Source organism: Cnephaeus nilssonii (assembly GCF_951640355.1).
Source record: "Cnephaeus nilssonii genome assembly, chromosome: 3".
Lineage (NCBI taxonomy): Eukaryota > Metazoa > Chordata > Mammalia > Chiroptera > Vespertilionidae > Cnephaeus > Cnephaeus nilssonii.
Genome location: NC_137074.1, coordinates 19,597,763 through 19,611,804, shown reverse-complemented (window position 1 = coordinate 19,611,804; position 14,042 = coordinate 19,597,763). Strand labels below are relative to the sequence as shown.

The 14,042-nt window shown below is 41.0% G+C and overlaps 1 protein-coding gene across 1 annotated transcript in view; it reads left to right on the top strand.

Moving 5' to 3' along the window:
* Positions 1 to 12,962, top strand: part of GPR149 (G protein-coupled receptor 149) — a gene marked incomplete at both ends in the record, with an annotated part of 52,486 nt that extends 39,524 nt beyond the window's left edge. The window contains one exon of the mRNA XM_079766987.1: positions 12,390 to 12,962. Coding sequence (XP_079623113.1) covers positions 12,390 to 12,962 — 573 coding nt within the window. The remainder of the gene's footprint in view (positions 1 to 12,389) is intronic.
* Between the last annotated feature and the right edge of the window lie 1,080 nt (positions 12,963 to 14,042).

Below are 14,042 nucleotides of genomic sequence, written 5' to 3'. Positions count from 1 at the left end.
GCCCCAGAACACGGCCTGGGTCACATAAACATCCTCCGGACCCAGGCCACTCAGAGCCTGTAGGCCCGTGCTTAGGTCCTGAGCAGCAGGGTCCCAGAATGCCCCCTGGCCACTTGGAGCCTAAGGGTGCAGGCGCCAAGGGGCTGGGTCCCGCAAACATCCTCAGGACCCAGGCCAGTCTGAGCCTATAGGCCCCTTGCTTAGGTCCTGAGTGGCAGGGGTCCCAGAATGCCCCCTGGCCACTTTGAACCTATAGGTGCAGGCTCCAAGGGGCTGGGGGCGGGGCGGGGCGGGAACATCCCGTGTCACCATAGTGCCCCCAGCCACTTGGGAATGCTCCAGCATCAAGAGACAGTTTGGGTCCACGCCCCCAGCCTGGCGCCACGCCCCCAGGGCTGGCTGCTGGCCTCAGGGGTGTGTGGAGACCCCCGGCGGCCACCACTGCTTGCGGCTCAGGGGTCCCTACATGCCTCCCAGCCTGGCACCCATGGTCAGGGCTCATACAGGAGGCAACCAATCCAAGTGTCCCTCTCACATTGATGTTTCTCTCTGTCTCTCCCTCTCTCTTCCACACTCTCTAAAAATTAATGGGAACATACCCTCAGGTGAGGATTTAAAAAAAAAAGCATATCCTATGAAAGACACATCTTGAAAATGCCTAAAGAAAGTTGTCATTTTTTCTTGGTGAAGGGACTGGAGTCCGTGTTGATGAAAACACATTGGTGGCTGTGGTGACTGGCAGTGGCTGCAGCAGCGGGGTGATGGGGCTGGTGCCTTCCCCTGATCAGCCCGGTTGCCTCCCACAAAGGAGCATGGGGAGCGGGCCTAAGCCATCAGTAGGACATCCCCTGAGGGCACCCAGTATGTGAGAGGGGGCAGGCTGGGATGAGGGACCCCCCAACCCCAGTGCACGAATTTCGTGCACCGGGCCACTAGTTATACAATAATCCTTACTGTCTCTAGTAATTTTCTTTGCTCTGTAGTCTATTTTATCTGGTGTTAATATAGCCATTTTTGCTTTATTTGATTGATGCTTGCACGCTATATCTTTTTGCATCCTTTTACTTTCAGCCTCCATATATCATTACATTTGAAGTGAGTTCTGTGTAGACAGTATATAGTCAAGTCATGTTTTAATCCACTCTAGTAATCATTGGCTTTTATTTTGTATATTTAGACAATTAGGATAAAATAGGGCGGAGGAATATGCTGCCTGAATAGTACATGAAGATTTTAAAAGTCACCATAACCATTATTGCTTGTCTCATTTTCAGTGCTTATAAGTGTATTTCTAATAGCACATGATCTCACTCATCTATGGGAAATAATGAACAACATAGACATGAACAATAACAGACCCAGAAACAAGAAGGCATGGATCAGACTGTCGGGCCTCAGAGAGAGGGGAGGGGAGGGTGGGGGTAAAGGGGAGAGATCAACCAAAGGACTTGTGTGCAAGCATATGAGCCTAACCAGCAGTTAAGGACAACAGGGGGGTGGGGGCATGTGTGGGGAGGGGTGTGGGATGCGAATGGGGGGATGAGGACAAATATGTGATACCTTAATCAATAAAGAAATTTTTAAAAAAAGTAACATTGCATTACCTATATCCTCCTAAACTCCTTATATCAACTACTGGTAGTAGACACTAGCACTAAAAATCTCAAAAACGTCATGGATTCCTCTCTCACCTCCCAATAATAGCTAATACTTATGGAGCACTTTGTGTGAAGCACTCAACTAATATTTAACATGCATGAACTCATTTATTCTTCCTATTTTTCAAGTGACATAACTGAAGCTTCGAGAGGTAAGGATTACAGGGATAGTGGCTCAACTGAGTTCAAAGGCAGGTAGGTGTATGTGACTCTACAGCAGTACTTCACTCTCTTGTTCCCATAGGACTTTGAAGGTTATAGGTAGATTAGGAGAGTGAGGTGTTATTCATATTTTATCTGCCAACACTATGCCTTGAAGTAAGAGCAGAACAGCTAAGAGCAGATTATCCTTGATTTGGATTTGACTATGATATTTACTAACTTGAGTTATCTCCCCATGACTCAGTTATGTCATCTACAGTATTGGGATGAGGCGTGTTACTATTTTGTAAGGTTGATGTGAAAAGTATATAAGAAAATGTACAGGGTGGGGCAAACATAGGTTCACTAAACATTTAAATGAAGGTGACAGTATGACACAAGGAGTATTTGGGAGTTGAATATATGAAAATAGTTTTAAATAAAATTCCAAAAGTAAATTATTAAAAATCTAGTTAATAGTTGTTGTTTTCCACAAGGTTCTTGCTCTCCCTGCTATTTTTTAAGTGTTCCTGTTTCTTATCTCCCAGACCACCTTAGATGGTCAACATGACTTATTACTCAAAGTACTGTACTTTTACATGCCTAAGTCACCCAAATCATCTAGAGATAATGTGTCTGATCTTAATTTATATTAAAATTGTCGGTCTCCTGAATTGGTCATGAGTTAATAACAGAATTCTAGTTTCCAGGGCAGAAAACCCATGATCCACTCCTGGCTAAGGCAGATTTATTATAAAGTGACAGCATGATGCAGTGGAAAGAGCACTTAACTGGGAGTTAAGAAACCTGAGACCTGGTACCAGTCCTGCTATTATTACCTATTAGAGGCCCGGTGCACGAAATTTGTGCACGGCGGGGTGTGTCCCTCAGCCCAGCCTACACCCTCTCCAATCTGGGACCCCTCGAGGGATGTCCGAATGCCCATTTAGGCCCGATCCCAGTAAACGGGCAGTTGGACATTCCTCTCACAATCCAGGACTGCTGGCTTCCAACTGCTTGCCTGCCTGCCTTCCTGATTGCCCCTTACTGCTTCTGCCTGCCAGCCTGATCACCCCCTAACCACTCCCCTGCCAGCCTGATTGATGTCTAACTGCTCCCCTGCCAGCCTGTTTGCCCCTAACTGCCCTCCCCTGCAGGCCTGGTCACCCCTAACTGCCCTTCCCTGCAGGCCTGGTCACCCCCAACTGCTCTCCCCCACAGGCCTGGGTCCCCCCCAACTGCCCTTTCCTGCAAACCCGGTCACCCTCAACTTCCCTCCTCTGCTGGCCTGGTCACCCCTAACTGCCCTCTCCTGCAGGCTTGATCGCCCCCAACTGTCCTCCCTTGTAAGCCTGGTCCCTCCCAACTGCCCTCCCCTGCTGGCCTGATTGCCCACAAATGCCCTCCCTTGCAGACCTGGTCCCTCCTAACTGCCCTCCCCTTCTGGCCATCTTGTGGCGGCCATCTTGTGTCCACATGGGGGCAGGATCTTTGACCACATGGGGGCAACCATCTTGTGTGTTGGAGTGATGGTCAATCTGCATATTGCTCTTTTATTAGATAGGATAGAGGCCTGGTGCTCGGATGGGGGCCAGCTGGCTTGCCCTGAAGGGTGTCCTGGATCAGGGTGGGAGTTCCCTTGGGGTGTGGGGCGGCCTGGGCAAGGGGCCTGTGGTGGTTTGCAGGCCGGCCACGCCCCACAGTGATCCAAGCAGAGGCCCTGGTATCTGGGATTTATTTATCTTCTATAATTGAAACTTTGTAGCCTTGAGCGGAGACCAGGGCTGTGGGAAGCTTTGCTTCCTCCATCGCCGGGGAAACCCAAGACTCCCACTCACTCAGTGGCTGCAGCCATTTTTGTTGGAATTTATTTATCTTCTATAATTGAAACTTTGTAGCCTTGATTGGAGGCCTAGGCTGGACAGGGTTTGCAGGAAGCTTGGCTTCCTCCATTGCCGGGGAAACCCAAGCCTCCTGCTCACTCCGTGGCTGCAGCCATCTTGGTTGGGTTAATTTGCATAGTCACTCCTGATTGGCTGGTGGGCGTGGCTTGTGGGTGTAGCAAAGGTACGATCAATTTGCATATTACTCTTTTATTAGGTAGGACTAGAGGCCTGGTGCATGGATTCATGCATGGGAGAGGGAACCCTCAGCCTGGCCTGTGCCCTCTTGCAGCAATCCTGGCCTGTGTGGATTGGGTCTAAACCAGCAGTTGGACATCCCCCAAGGGATGTAGCAGTGTGCCAAGTGGCTAGCAGCCAGGGAGGGGCCAGAGCCGGGGTGGGCACTGCACTGCTTGCACTCATTCTGGCCTGCTGCGCCTTCTGCCACTGCTCAGAATATCTGCCACAAAGTCGGGAGAGGCTCCCGACACTGCAGCTGTGCTCGCCAGCCATGAGCCTGGCTTCTGGCTGAGCGGTGCTCCCCCTGTGAGAGAGCACTTACTACCATGGGGCAGACACTCAAGCCCCCTGGTGGTCAGTGCACATCATAGTGACTGGTTGACTGGTCATTCCAATAGTTCGGTCGTAACAGTCGCTTAGTCTTTTATATATATATAGATGTGACCCTGGGCAAGCAGTTTCCCATCTATGACTGTCAGTTCTCCCAGTATCAAATGGAAACTAAAACTGCATGGTCTCTGGTGAGTGCTAGGATCCTATGTGCTTTCCCAATATAATTTTCTTGAATGACTTAGATCAGTGGTCGGCAAACTGCGGCTGGCAAGCCACATGCGGCTCGCGAGCCGCGGTTTGCCGCTCAGTTGACTAAAGAGTTTGCCGACCACTGGGATAGGGGCTTAATCACAAGGAACAACAACAGCCTGTAATTATTGGAATCAAGAGTCTAGGTCAGTAGTCAGCAAACTCATTAGTCAACAGAGCAGCAAACCGCGGCTCACGAGCCGCATGTGGCTCGCAAGCCGCAATTTGCCGACCACTGACTTAGATAATCAACAGCATACTTCATCATGTTAGGAGAAAAATTTGGAGCAACTCTTATATTGTAATTTCACTCTGAATTCTCCTAGAGGCTTAAAGTGAAGGGGAAAAAAAGGTTCAATATACCCAAGGTCAGTCAGTCTGAATCAATTATCAGAGCTGATTATTTGTGCTAATGTGTTTACATGGCATGCTTTCTCCTCCTGAAGCATTTCTGAGATTTAGAGATTGCTTTTCATTTTCAAACAAAAAAGCTTCCAGCCACCTACACTCAGGAATACAATAATGGATTGTCATTATTCCCAACAGCTTATGCTAATTCACTGACTTTCAAATGGAAAGAAAGCAGAGACTACTAAATGAGAAGTTTTATGTTCTCTGAATCTATCATTTTTTATCATGCACTAAACTTTTACACACAATTCAGTCCCCTAATATTCTATTTTATTTTTATTAAAAAATAGGTGTTTATATGTTCTTCTGATGTACTTGTAACTATTATCATTTAAGGCATAGCACTGTTAAAATATAAAAAAATGAATTTTAAGCAGGAATATTTTTAAAAGATTATCTTATTTTTTATGCTTTAGGAAGTTAAAATATGGAATCTAAAAAGCCTACAAAGTCATTGTTTCAGATTCATTGTCATGCACACATTTATTCACCTAACTAAATATATATTTTTAAATTATGTTTTTATTGCCTTTTAGAGAGAGGGAGGAAGGGAGAGGGATAGAGATAGAAACTTCGATGAGAGAGAAACATCAATATAGATGGCTGCCTCCTGCATGCCCCCTACTGGAGCTCGAGCCTGCAACCAAGGCATGTGCCCTGACCAGGAGTGGAACTGGTCATTCTTGGTGCATGGGTTGACATTCAACCATTGAGCCACACCGGCCAGTCTAACAAATATTTTTAAGGGGTTGCCTCATGCCAGCCACTGAGATAGATAGCAGAGAAAATAAAGAGCAACAAGGAAATGTTCCCTTCCTTTAAGGAGATTACAGTCTATGTGGATTTAACAGAAATGCCACAATTCTAATCTCCAGAAGAAAATCGGCAATTATCAAACTCTGTAAAATGTCTATTTGCATATGTGTTTTAGTAATATTTTACATGAAACATTACATTAGTTTCCTAGGGCAGCCATAACAAATTACCACAAACTTGGATAGCTTAAAACATCAGAAATCTATTGACTCACATTTCTGGAGGTCAGAAGTCTAAAATCAAGGTGTAGGTAGGGCCTTACTCCTCTGAGGCTCTAAGAGAGGATCCTTTCTTCTTAGCTTATGACAGCATAACTCCAATTGCTGTCTCCTTCCCATACCCATCTTCCCAGTGTCAGTCTATGTCCAATTTTCTCTTTCCTTGAAAGAACAACAGTCAATGAAATTAGGGCTCACCCTAATCCAGTATGAATTTATCTTAATTTGATTACATCTACAAAGGCCCTATTTCCAAATGAGGTCATATTCACAGGTTGTAGGTGGGTATGAACTTTGGAGGGGACACTATTCAACTCAGTACAAAGATCAAAATAAAATAAACCAATATTAACAGTCTTTTATAATATCTCCTTCTTACAATTAATGTTCATTTTCTCTTCAGGGTTTATTGCTTTTTACTTTTAGTCTTTTTTTTAAAATTGTTCTTGAACTTTATCAATGGTTTGTAAATCTATAGGCTACATTGTAGCTTGTGACTCAAGTACTATAAGTATTTTTTTGAAGTGGAATTCTCTGTTTATTTGAACTTCATGTTAACATTGACTCAAATGTTTATAATATTTTTTCAATAAAATTAGTGCAGAGAATAAAATATAGACCCTGGCCACTGTGAAAGTGCTATAAATTTTTTCCTGGCTAGGACCGGAGGATCTTTTTCCTTTCTTATAATTTTTTTTCTCCTTTTGGTTTGTCTCCTTTCTCCTAACCTAAAAATAGCACAAACCCCAATACAGAATGTTGGTTCACAAACCCCAAATGCAAAACAAACCCCAAACACAGCACAAATCCCAAAAGCAACACAAACACCAAACTGAACTCTGTGGTTGACTACCATCATAGGCAACTCACACTCATTACTCTACCCCTGTATCTTGATGACCTCTAGTAATATTTTATATTCTCTACCCCCTCTATTACCTAATCAATTTCCATGAGCAAAGTCATCATCAGCAGCATATAATTTAGAAATATCTATATATAAAAGCCTAAGCGACTGTTACGATGGAATGACCAGACTGACCAGTCGTTATGATACACACTGAGCAGGCAGGCAGGCAAGCGGTTAGGGGCGAGTGATCCCAGATTGCGAGAGGGATGTCCAACTGCTAGATGTCCAACTGCAGGGATCGGGCCTAAACCGGCAGTCGGACATCCCCCGAGAGATCCCGGATTGCGAGAGGGTGCAGCCCGGGCTGAGGGACCCCCCCTTCCCTGTGCACAAATTTCGTGCACAAGGCCTCTAGTAAAATAAAAAACTTGAAATCTTTCCCCATCTACTTCCAGAAAAAAGTTTTTCAAACCTTTTTCTATGCCTACAATATGTATATGTGTATGCCTGTGTATCTACTTTTTCTCCCTGTAAACATATAATTTACTGGATTCATTTCTGGTAGGTGTTTTTCTACAAGAAAACTGGATCATACTATTAGTATTATTTTACAATTTTCTTTTATAACTTAAAATGGTATTTTTACTCATCTGGAAACATTGAGCTCTGCTCTGGGAAGGATTCTTAGGCCTCCTTTTCCCTCCCTCCACCTCGGTTAAGTGCTATTATTCCACATTCTCACAAATTTTCAGCTTGTATCTACTGTAGCATGAATCTACTGTAGCATGAATGCAATTATTTACGAGCTTCCTTATTTATGTATTCTATGGGCTCTTAAGACCTGAAAGCCTCTTCATTCATGCTATAGACCTACCAGCTAGCCCAGTGCTAGTACTTAATAGTAGTTGAATGTCTGTTCTCACAGCTTCTGATTTCTCTCCATTTTAGTCCTCCCTCCATATCCTAAAAGAAGTGGAAATTTGTTGATTTTACTCAAATTCTGCCAGCACACCCCCCCGCCCCGAATCTCTATCCCTCTTACTACTCCCTTAGTCCAAGCTCCTATTTTCCCTCCCCTAACACAATGTTTCTCTAAATTAAATAATAGTCTCTTTAAAAAAAATTGTATGAACTTGTTGAATCAAATTTTTATGATTTTGATTAAAGACATACAAATGAAATTTGACATAAACCTTACACTAATACTTCTTATGTAAATCTAAATCCAAAACAACTTAAACATTAAATACTTTCATAACCAATAAAATTAAAACTACTGAATCAGCTTTAAGTGAATGTACTATTTTGCTAAAACTAACTTGCCAATTTTGGATTAATAGTGTAAAGATACGTGTATATGCTCAGATCTGTTTCTATATAATCTGTCTCTGTGTTTTTACTTCTATGACTCTCAAATGGAGACCATCATTTTAAATAAGAATATTTCAATATTTGCAGAAAAATATATGAATATTCCATATACATGTTACTAGTGTGTTACATGTACTGATATATACACAACCTGTCAACACATATATTCAGCTATTATAAACATGCATTAAAGAAAAAAATATGTCACAAAATAATTTTGATAACAAAATACTTAGTGTGCTATTTCAGAATAATGAGACTTCATACTTAGCAAAACTCTGGCACTATGCAACTCTCAAATACCAATTTTAATGAGCTGTCATTTGATAACTCAGTAAAGCTTGTTTGTTCATTTAAAGATAAGGTTAGCATGGGAGAGTTACTAAAATGTGTATTATGTGGATGTATAAAATCAGACACAAAAAGTTCCTTATCATATTTGCTTTTATATTAACTGATCATCAATGATGCAAGTTGGTATATGGTATAAAGACATGTTATGCTGTTGATGCTCTAGCAAATGTGCTTTTAAAATAGACGTGCCAATACTGCTGGGCACTGGTAACTCAGTTTTCTCATCACATTTTTCTTTTTTCTTTTTAAATATATTTTTATTGACTTCAGAGAGGAAGGGAGAGGGAGAGAGAGATAGAAACATCAATGATGAGAGTAAATAATTGATTGGCTAACTCCTGCAGGCCCCCTACCGGGGATCGAGCCTGCAACCTGAACATGTGCCCTAACTGGGAATCGAACCCTGACCTCCTGGTTCATATGACAACACTAAACCACTGAGCCACACTGGCCGGGCACAATTTTCTTTTTAAAAAATAGTATACTCCATAGGACTTTATTTATGCAACATTCTATATCAAAGAGAAAACTTATAAACAATTTTTTAAGTTCTGATGTAAGTTTTTTTTTTTATCTTCTTCCAATAAAGTGTAATGTAAGGAAGTTCAGCTTTCAGGTTAACTAGCTTTCAGAATAAAGAAGGCTCTGCAGGCTATTTATAATTCACGTTATTAAATGACAGTCAAATTTCCTGATTATATAAAGTTTGTCAATTTTAATTTAAAAAACAAACACAGAAATTTCTGACTTTGATAACAAAGGTTTTCTCAGGATGGAAAACCTTTAAGTTGGCCCTTTAACTTATGACTTATTACTTAGAAAGCATGGCTTTTAAAACTGTAAATTTAAAACTATAAATCTTTTCTTTTTTAATGTTTATATATTGATTGATTTTAGAAAAAAAGAGAAAAGGGAGAGAGAAAGAGAAAAATATCAATTTATTGTTCCACTTATTTATACATTCATTAGTTGCTTCTTGTATGTGCCCTGACCGGGAATCCAATCCACAACCTTGGCATATTGGGATAGCGCTTTAACAAACTGAGCTACCCAGCCAGGGCCTAAATATTTTCTTGATTCTTAAGATCCATTTCAAATACCACCCTATATGAAATCTTCTACCAGATGTTGTCATGCCTTACTTAAACCTCACAGAACTTGGCTCCTATCTCTATTAGACAGTTAGATTAAAGTTTTATTTTGTTTCTTCACACCTATCTCACCCAATTACCTGTGAAGTCTTTGAATCAAGTATAGTAAATCTTATGTATATATTATATTACAGGCCCAGTGCACAAAATTCGTGCATAGGTAGGGTCCCTAGAGGCTGCTGGCTGGGGCGCCTCCCTTCCCCCGGCCACCTGCCGCCTCCGCTGCCGGACCTGCCCCCTGGTCGAACTCCCAGTCAAACTCCTGGCTGAACTCCTGGTCAAGGGGACAATTTGTATATTAGGCTTTTATTATACATGATGTGTATTATATTTACAGTATATAGTATATCTGTACAACCAATTTAAGCTCAGGATAAATCCAAAACAACTTAAACATTAAATACTTTCATAACCAATAAAATTAAAACTACTGAATCAGCTTTAAGTGAATGTACTAGGTAATAGTACAGGTAATAGGTATTCAGCAAATGTTTAATGAATGAATGCATAAAAAATAAATAAAAGTCACTTATTTGCCAAAAATGGCTGCCACTCAAACAATGCTCCAGTATTGCAGTGAACCTAAGAATTGTCCCTCTGTCTCTCCTGCTTCAATCAACATCACACATGTGAAGTTGATGAAGTTCTTTGCCTCAGCAGAAGGGTAAACTGATCTTTACAGTGTAAGATTTCAAAGTTTATGAAGGGACAAGGCCCTCAAGTTAGGTTCCCAGGTCTCCTTATAGATAAACAGAGCTCAAGACTTCTCCATAGGGAAGAACGGAAAGCCTAGTGACATGTCTCACATGTCCTTGACTGTACTTTTTATGGACCCCAAATTCAAGGAGTGAGGCATGATGGCACCCCAAATGAAGCTCATGATGCATCCTCCTGTAAAAATTCTCCAAGTAGATGAGAATCCAAACTATTCACCAATAGCAGGACCCTGGTCCTGGACTTTCTCTAGCCACTCTGAGGTCCATATACAAAATGCCCAGGGCTAACAGGGTGAACAACCATTCTGGTTTCTTTGGGATAGGGAGATTTCCTGGGATACTGGAATTTCAGTGCTAAAACAGGAACAGTCACAGACACACTGAGAAGGTTGATCATCCTAAATTGGCAAAACACCATGAGCCTTCATGCTAATTCCCCTAGTGGAAAAACACTCTTAAGCCAACACTCTTAACACTCTTCCGTTAGTATCTCCAGGCTTTATAGGTGACACATATATAAAAGTATAGATTAGCCATCCCCTAGCCCCTTCTTTTTGAATGAATGAAGGGCTATGTCATTTCTTTCTTTTTTTAAAAATATATTTTTATTGTTTTTTTACAGAGAGGAAGGGCGAGGGATAGAGAGTTAGAAACATCGATGAGAGAGAAACATCGATTAGCTGCCACTGCACATCCCCTACTGGGTATGTGCTCACAACCAAGGTACATGCCCTTGACCGGAATTTAACTTGGGACCTTTCAGTTTGCAGGCCGATGCTCTAGCCACTGAGCCAAACCAGTTAGGTATGTCATTTCTTTAGTTACAGCAATGGATCCTAAGCCTCAGCATGCAGCAGAATCACCTGGAAGGCTTATTTAAAGTACAGAATGATCAATGATCAATGTTTGTTTGTTTGTTTTCTCTCCCCACCCCCCCTTCTTCCCTTCCACTCTCTGTAAAAATCAATGGAAAAAATATCCTCGGGTGAGGATTAACAAAAAATCAATTAATTAATTAAATTAAATACAGATTGCTGAGCCCCCACCTTCAGAGTTTCTAATTCAGTAGGTGTGGAGTGGAGCTCAAAAATCGCATTTCCTACACGTTACAAGGTGATACTGATAATGCTTGATCTAGAAACCGAGGTTGAGAACCTCTGCTCTAGAAGTTTGGCATATCTTCTTCTGAGACTAACATGTAATCAAAAAAGGAGCCCATGAAAAGAATAAAGGTATGAATCAACAATATAAAGTACAGCCTATCATAAGAATTGGTATCTTCTTCATTTCTTAAATATTTCTCAGTGATGAGTACAATTAAAAAAATTAATACACAAACTTCTAAAAATAATATAAAATGGTTTAAATTTTTAGACAAGTTTTTGCAGAGCTATGGGGGAGTTCTCGATCACTGGGCTTACTTTAATGACTGTGATTTCTCTGTGGAAAAATAAGCATACTGTAGCACATTTTAGTGACACTTGGTTCCTCTTTCGTGTGCGCAAACCTAACCATTGAAATATTTTTTGTACCTAACCTAAATCAGAGTTTCACAATGATCATTTTCTCTGGCATTCTAAGCGTAAGGGGGTCGGGGGGAGGGGCAGGTTTCAATCTATGCAAACTTCTCAATGTTACTGAATATGTAGCAAAAACATAAAAGCAATTCTAGATTATGAATTGCATTTAATTTTATGCTCATATTCTTCTCTTGAAAACATCTACTGCTGCCCATCAATACAAAAATTTTGTTTTCAGCAGTAGAAATACCTTCCATATCTTCAAAGAAAGGTTCCTGACTGCCCTCATTTAGATGTTGTATTTGACCTAGAACAAACTGAATGATGGCGGAATTTAAAGCCCTTAGCTGTAAAAGGTTTCTAAGGAAATGGGTCTCTAATAGCAAAAAATTACCATTTTGATGAATAAAATGACTTTCTGAATGGCCTGATCTCAGAAACTAGTTTTCAATAATCACCGTTTTGTTTTTGTCCCCAGCGTTCCGGTGGTGGCCTTGCCATTCCCTTGTGTGCATTCCAGGGGATGGTGTCTCTCCAGGCCCCCACAGGGAAAACACTATCTCTTTCCACCTATGAGGTAAGCACAGAAGGACAGAAAATAACCCCAGCCTCTAAGAAAATAGAAGTCTACCGATCCAAAAGTGTTGGCCATGAGCCAAACTCAGAAGATTCTCCATCCACCTTTGCGGACACCAGTGTAAAAATACATTTGGAGGTTCTTGAAATTTGTGATAATGAAGAGGCCTTGGACACTGTGTCAATCATTAGCAACATCAGCCAGTCCTCCACACAGGTCAGATCTCCATCCCTACGCTACTCACGGAAAGAAAACAGGTTTGTTTCATGTGACTTAGGAGAAACAGCCTCGTATTCTCTCTTTTTACCCACAAGTAATCCTGATGGTAATATCAACATCTCCATCCCAGACACCGTTGAAGCACACAGGCAGAACAGTAAAAGGCAGCATCAAGAGAGGGATGGCTACCAAGAGGAAATCCAGTTGTTAAATCAAGCTTACAGGAAAAGAGAGGAAGAAAGCAAGGGTAGCTAGTGACCACTTGTCTAGTACAGGCAAGAATGGTGCCTCGCCTTCAAACTGCTAAACTAACACCTTTGTTCTAAGGCTATTTGATTTCCTTTTTCATTTGTTGGTTTACATAAGCTTTACAGAAATGCTAGTTAATTATTTGTACTGCAAACAGCTGGAAAATAGTGCAAACATTTAAGTGCTTTTGATGTGCCACTTTAATGATCACACACTGTGGTAATTAAAAGATTTGTTTCTTATCCCAATTTCTAAAAATCTTTTCTAAATCAAATCTTGGCCTAGTTTACTAATGTTTTGCCTATGTTTGTCAACCTCAGAGTAAACAAAAAAAATTATATAAGCTTAATGAGTATATTGTTCCCATGCACGTTTCTACATATAATGTTGGGCTTTAAACTGCAAGGAGGGGGGAAAGACATTTAGGGAATGAAAGAAATGTAGCAAAACTCTTGAGTTGTGTTGGAAGAGGCTTGCCGAAGTGTGATTAGCAAAGCAAGCTTATTACAGTTTCAGCTTTAACTTTGCATTGATGTCTTGAGAATATATTCTTGTGTAAAATTGCAAATTGACTTCCAACTTCAAACCATGCATGTCCCTAGTCCGTAAATAGTTGTTTCCTTCATTTCTATAAAACACAAATTGTTTACTGAATTTTTAAATTTTCTTTCTCTCTTTAATATAACAGTGCTTTCTTTCCATCTTTTCAGTATGTCAAGACTGCCCTTAAAACAAATACTTTGTGTGTTACAAGTGGAACTGCAAATAGTCTTTAACTGAAACATTATTAGGAAAGGTTGTAAATATAAACTTCATCATTTCTAGAATTGTTTACTTTATTTGAATGGAAACTGAGGAAAAACTGCCAAATTAATTTCTGTGAAGTACACCCACCTAGACTAACAAAATTTGTGGGTAAAGCAGAGGAAAATCCTCTTAACTCCAAAACAAAAGTGTCTGTTTCTAAAGCTGCAGATTTGACAAACTTTCTTAGCCATTCTTGAAGCACAGAAAAATTTAGTTCAAATATTATTCCAACTTTAGGTGCTTTTTACTTTCTTTCTCAAAGATGTGAGTATCTCAAGC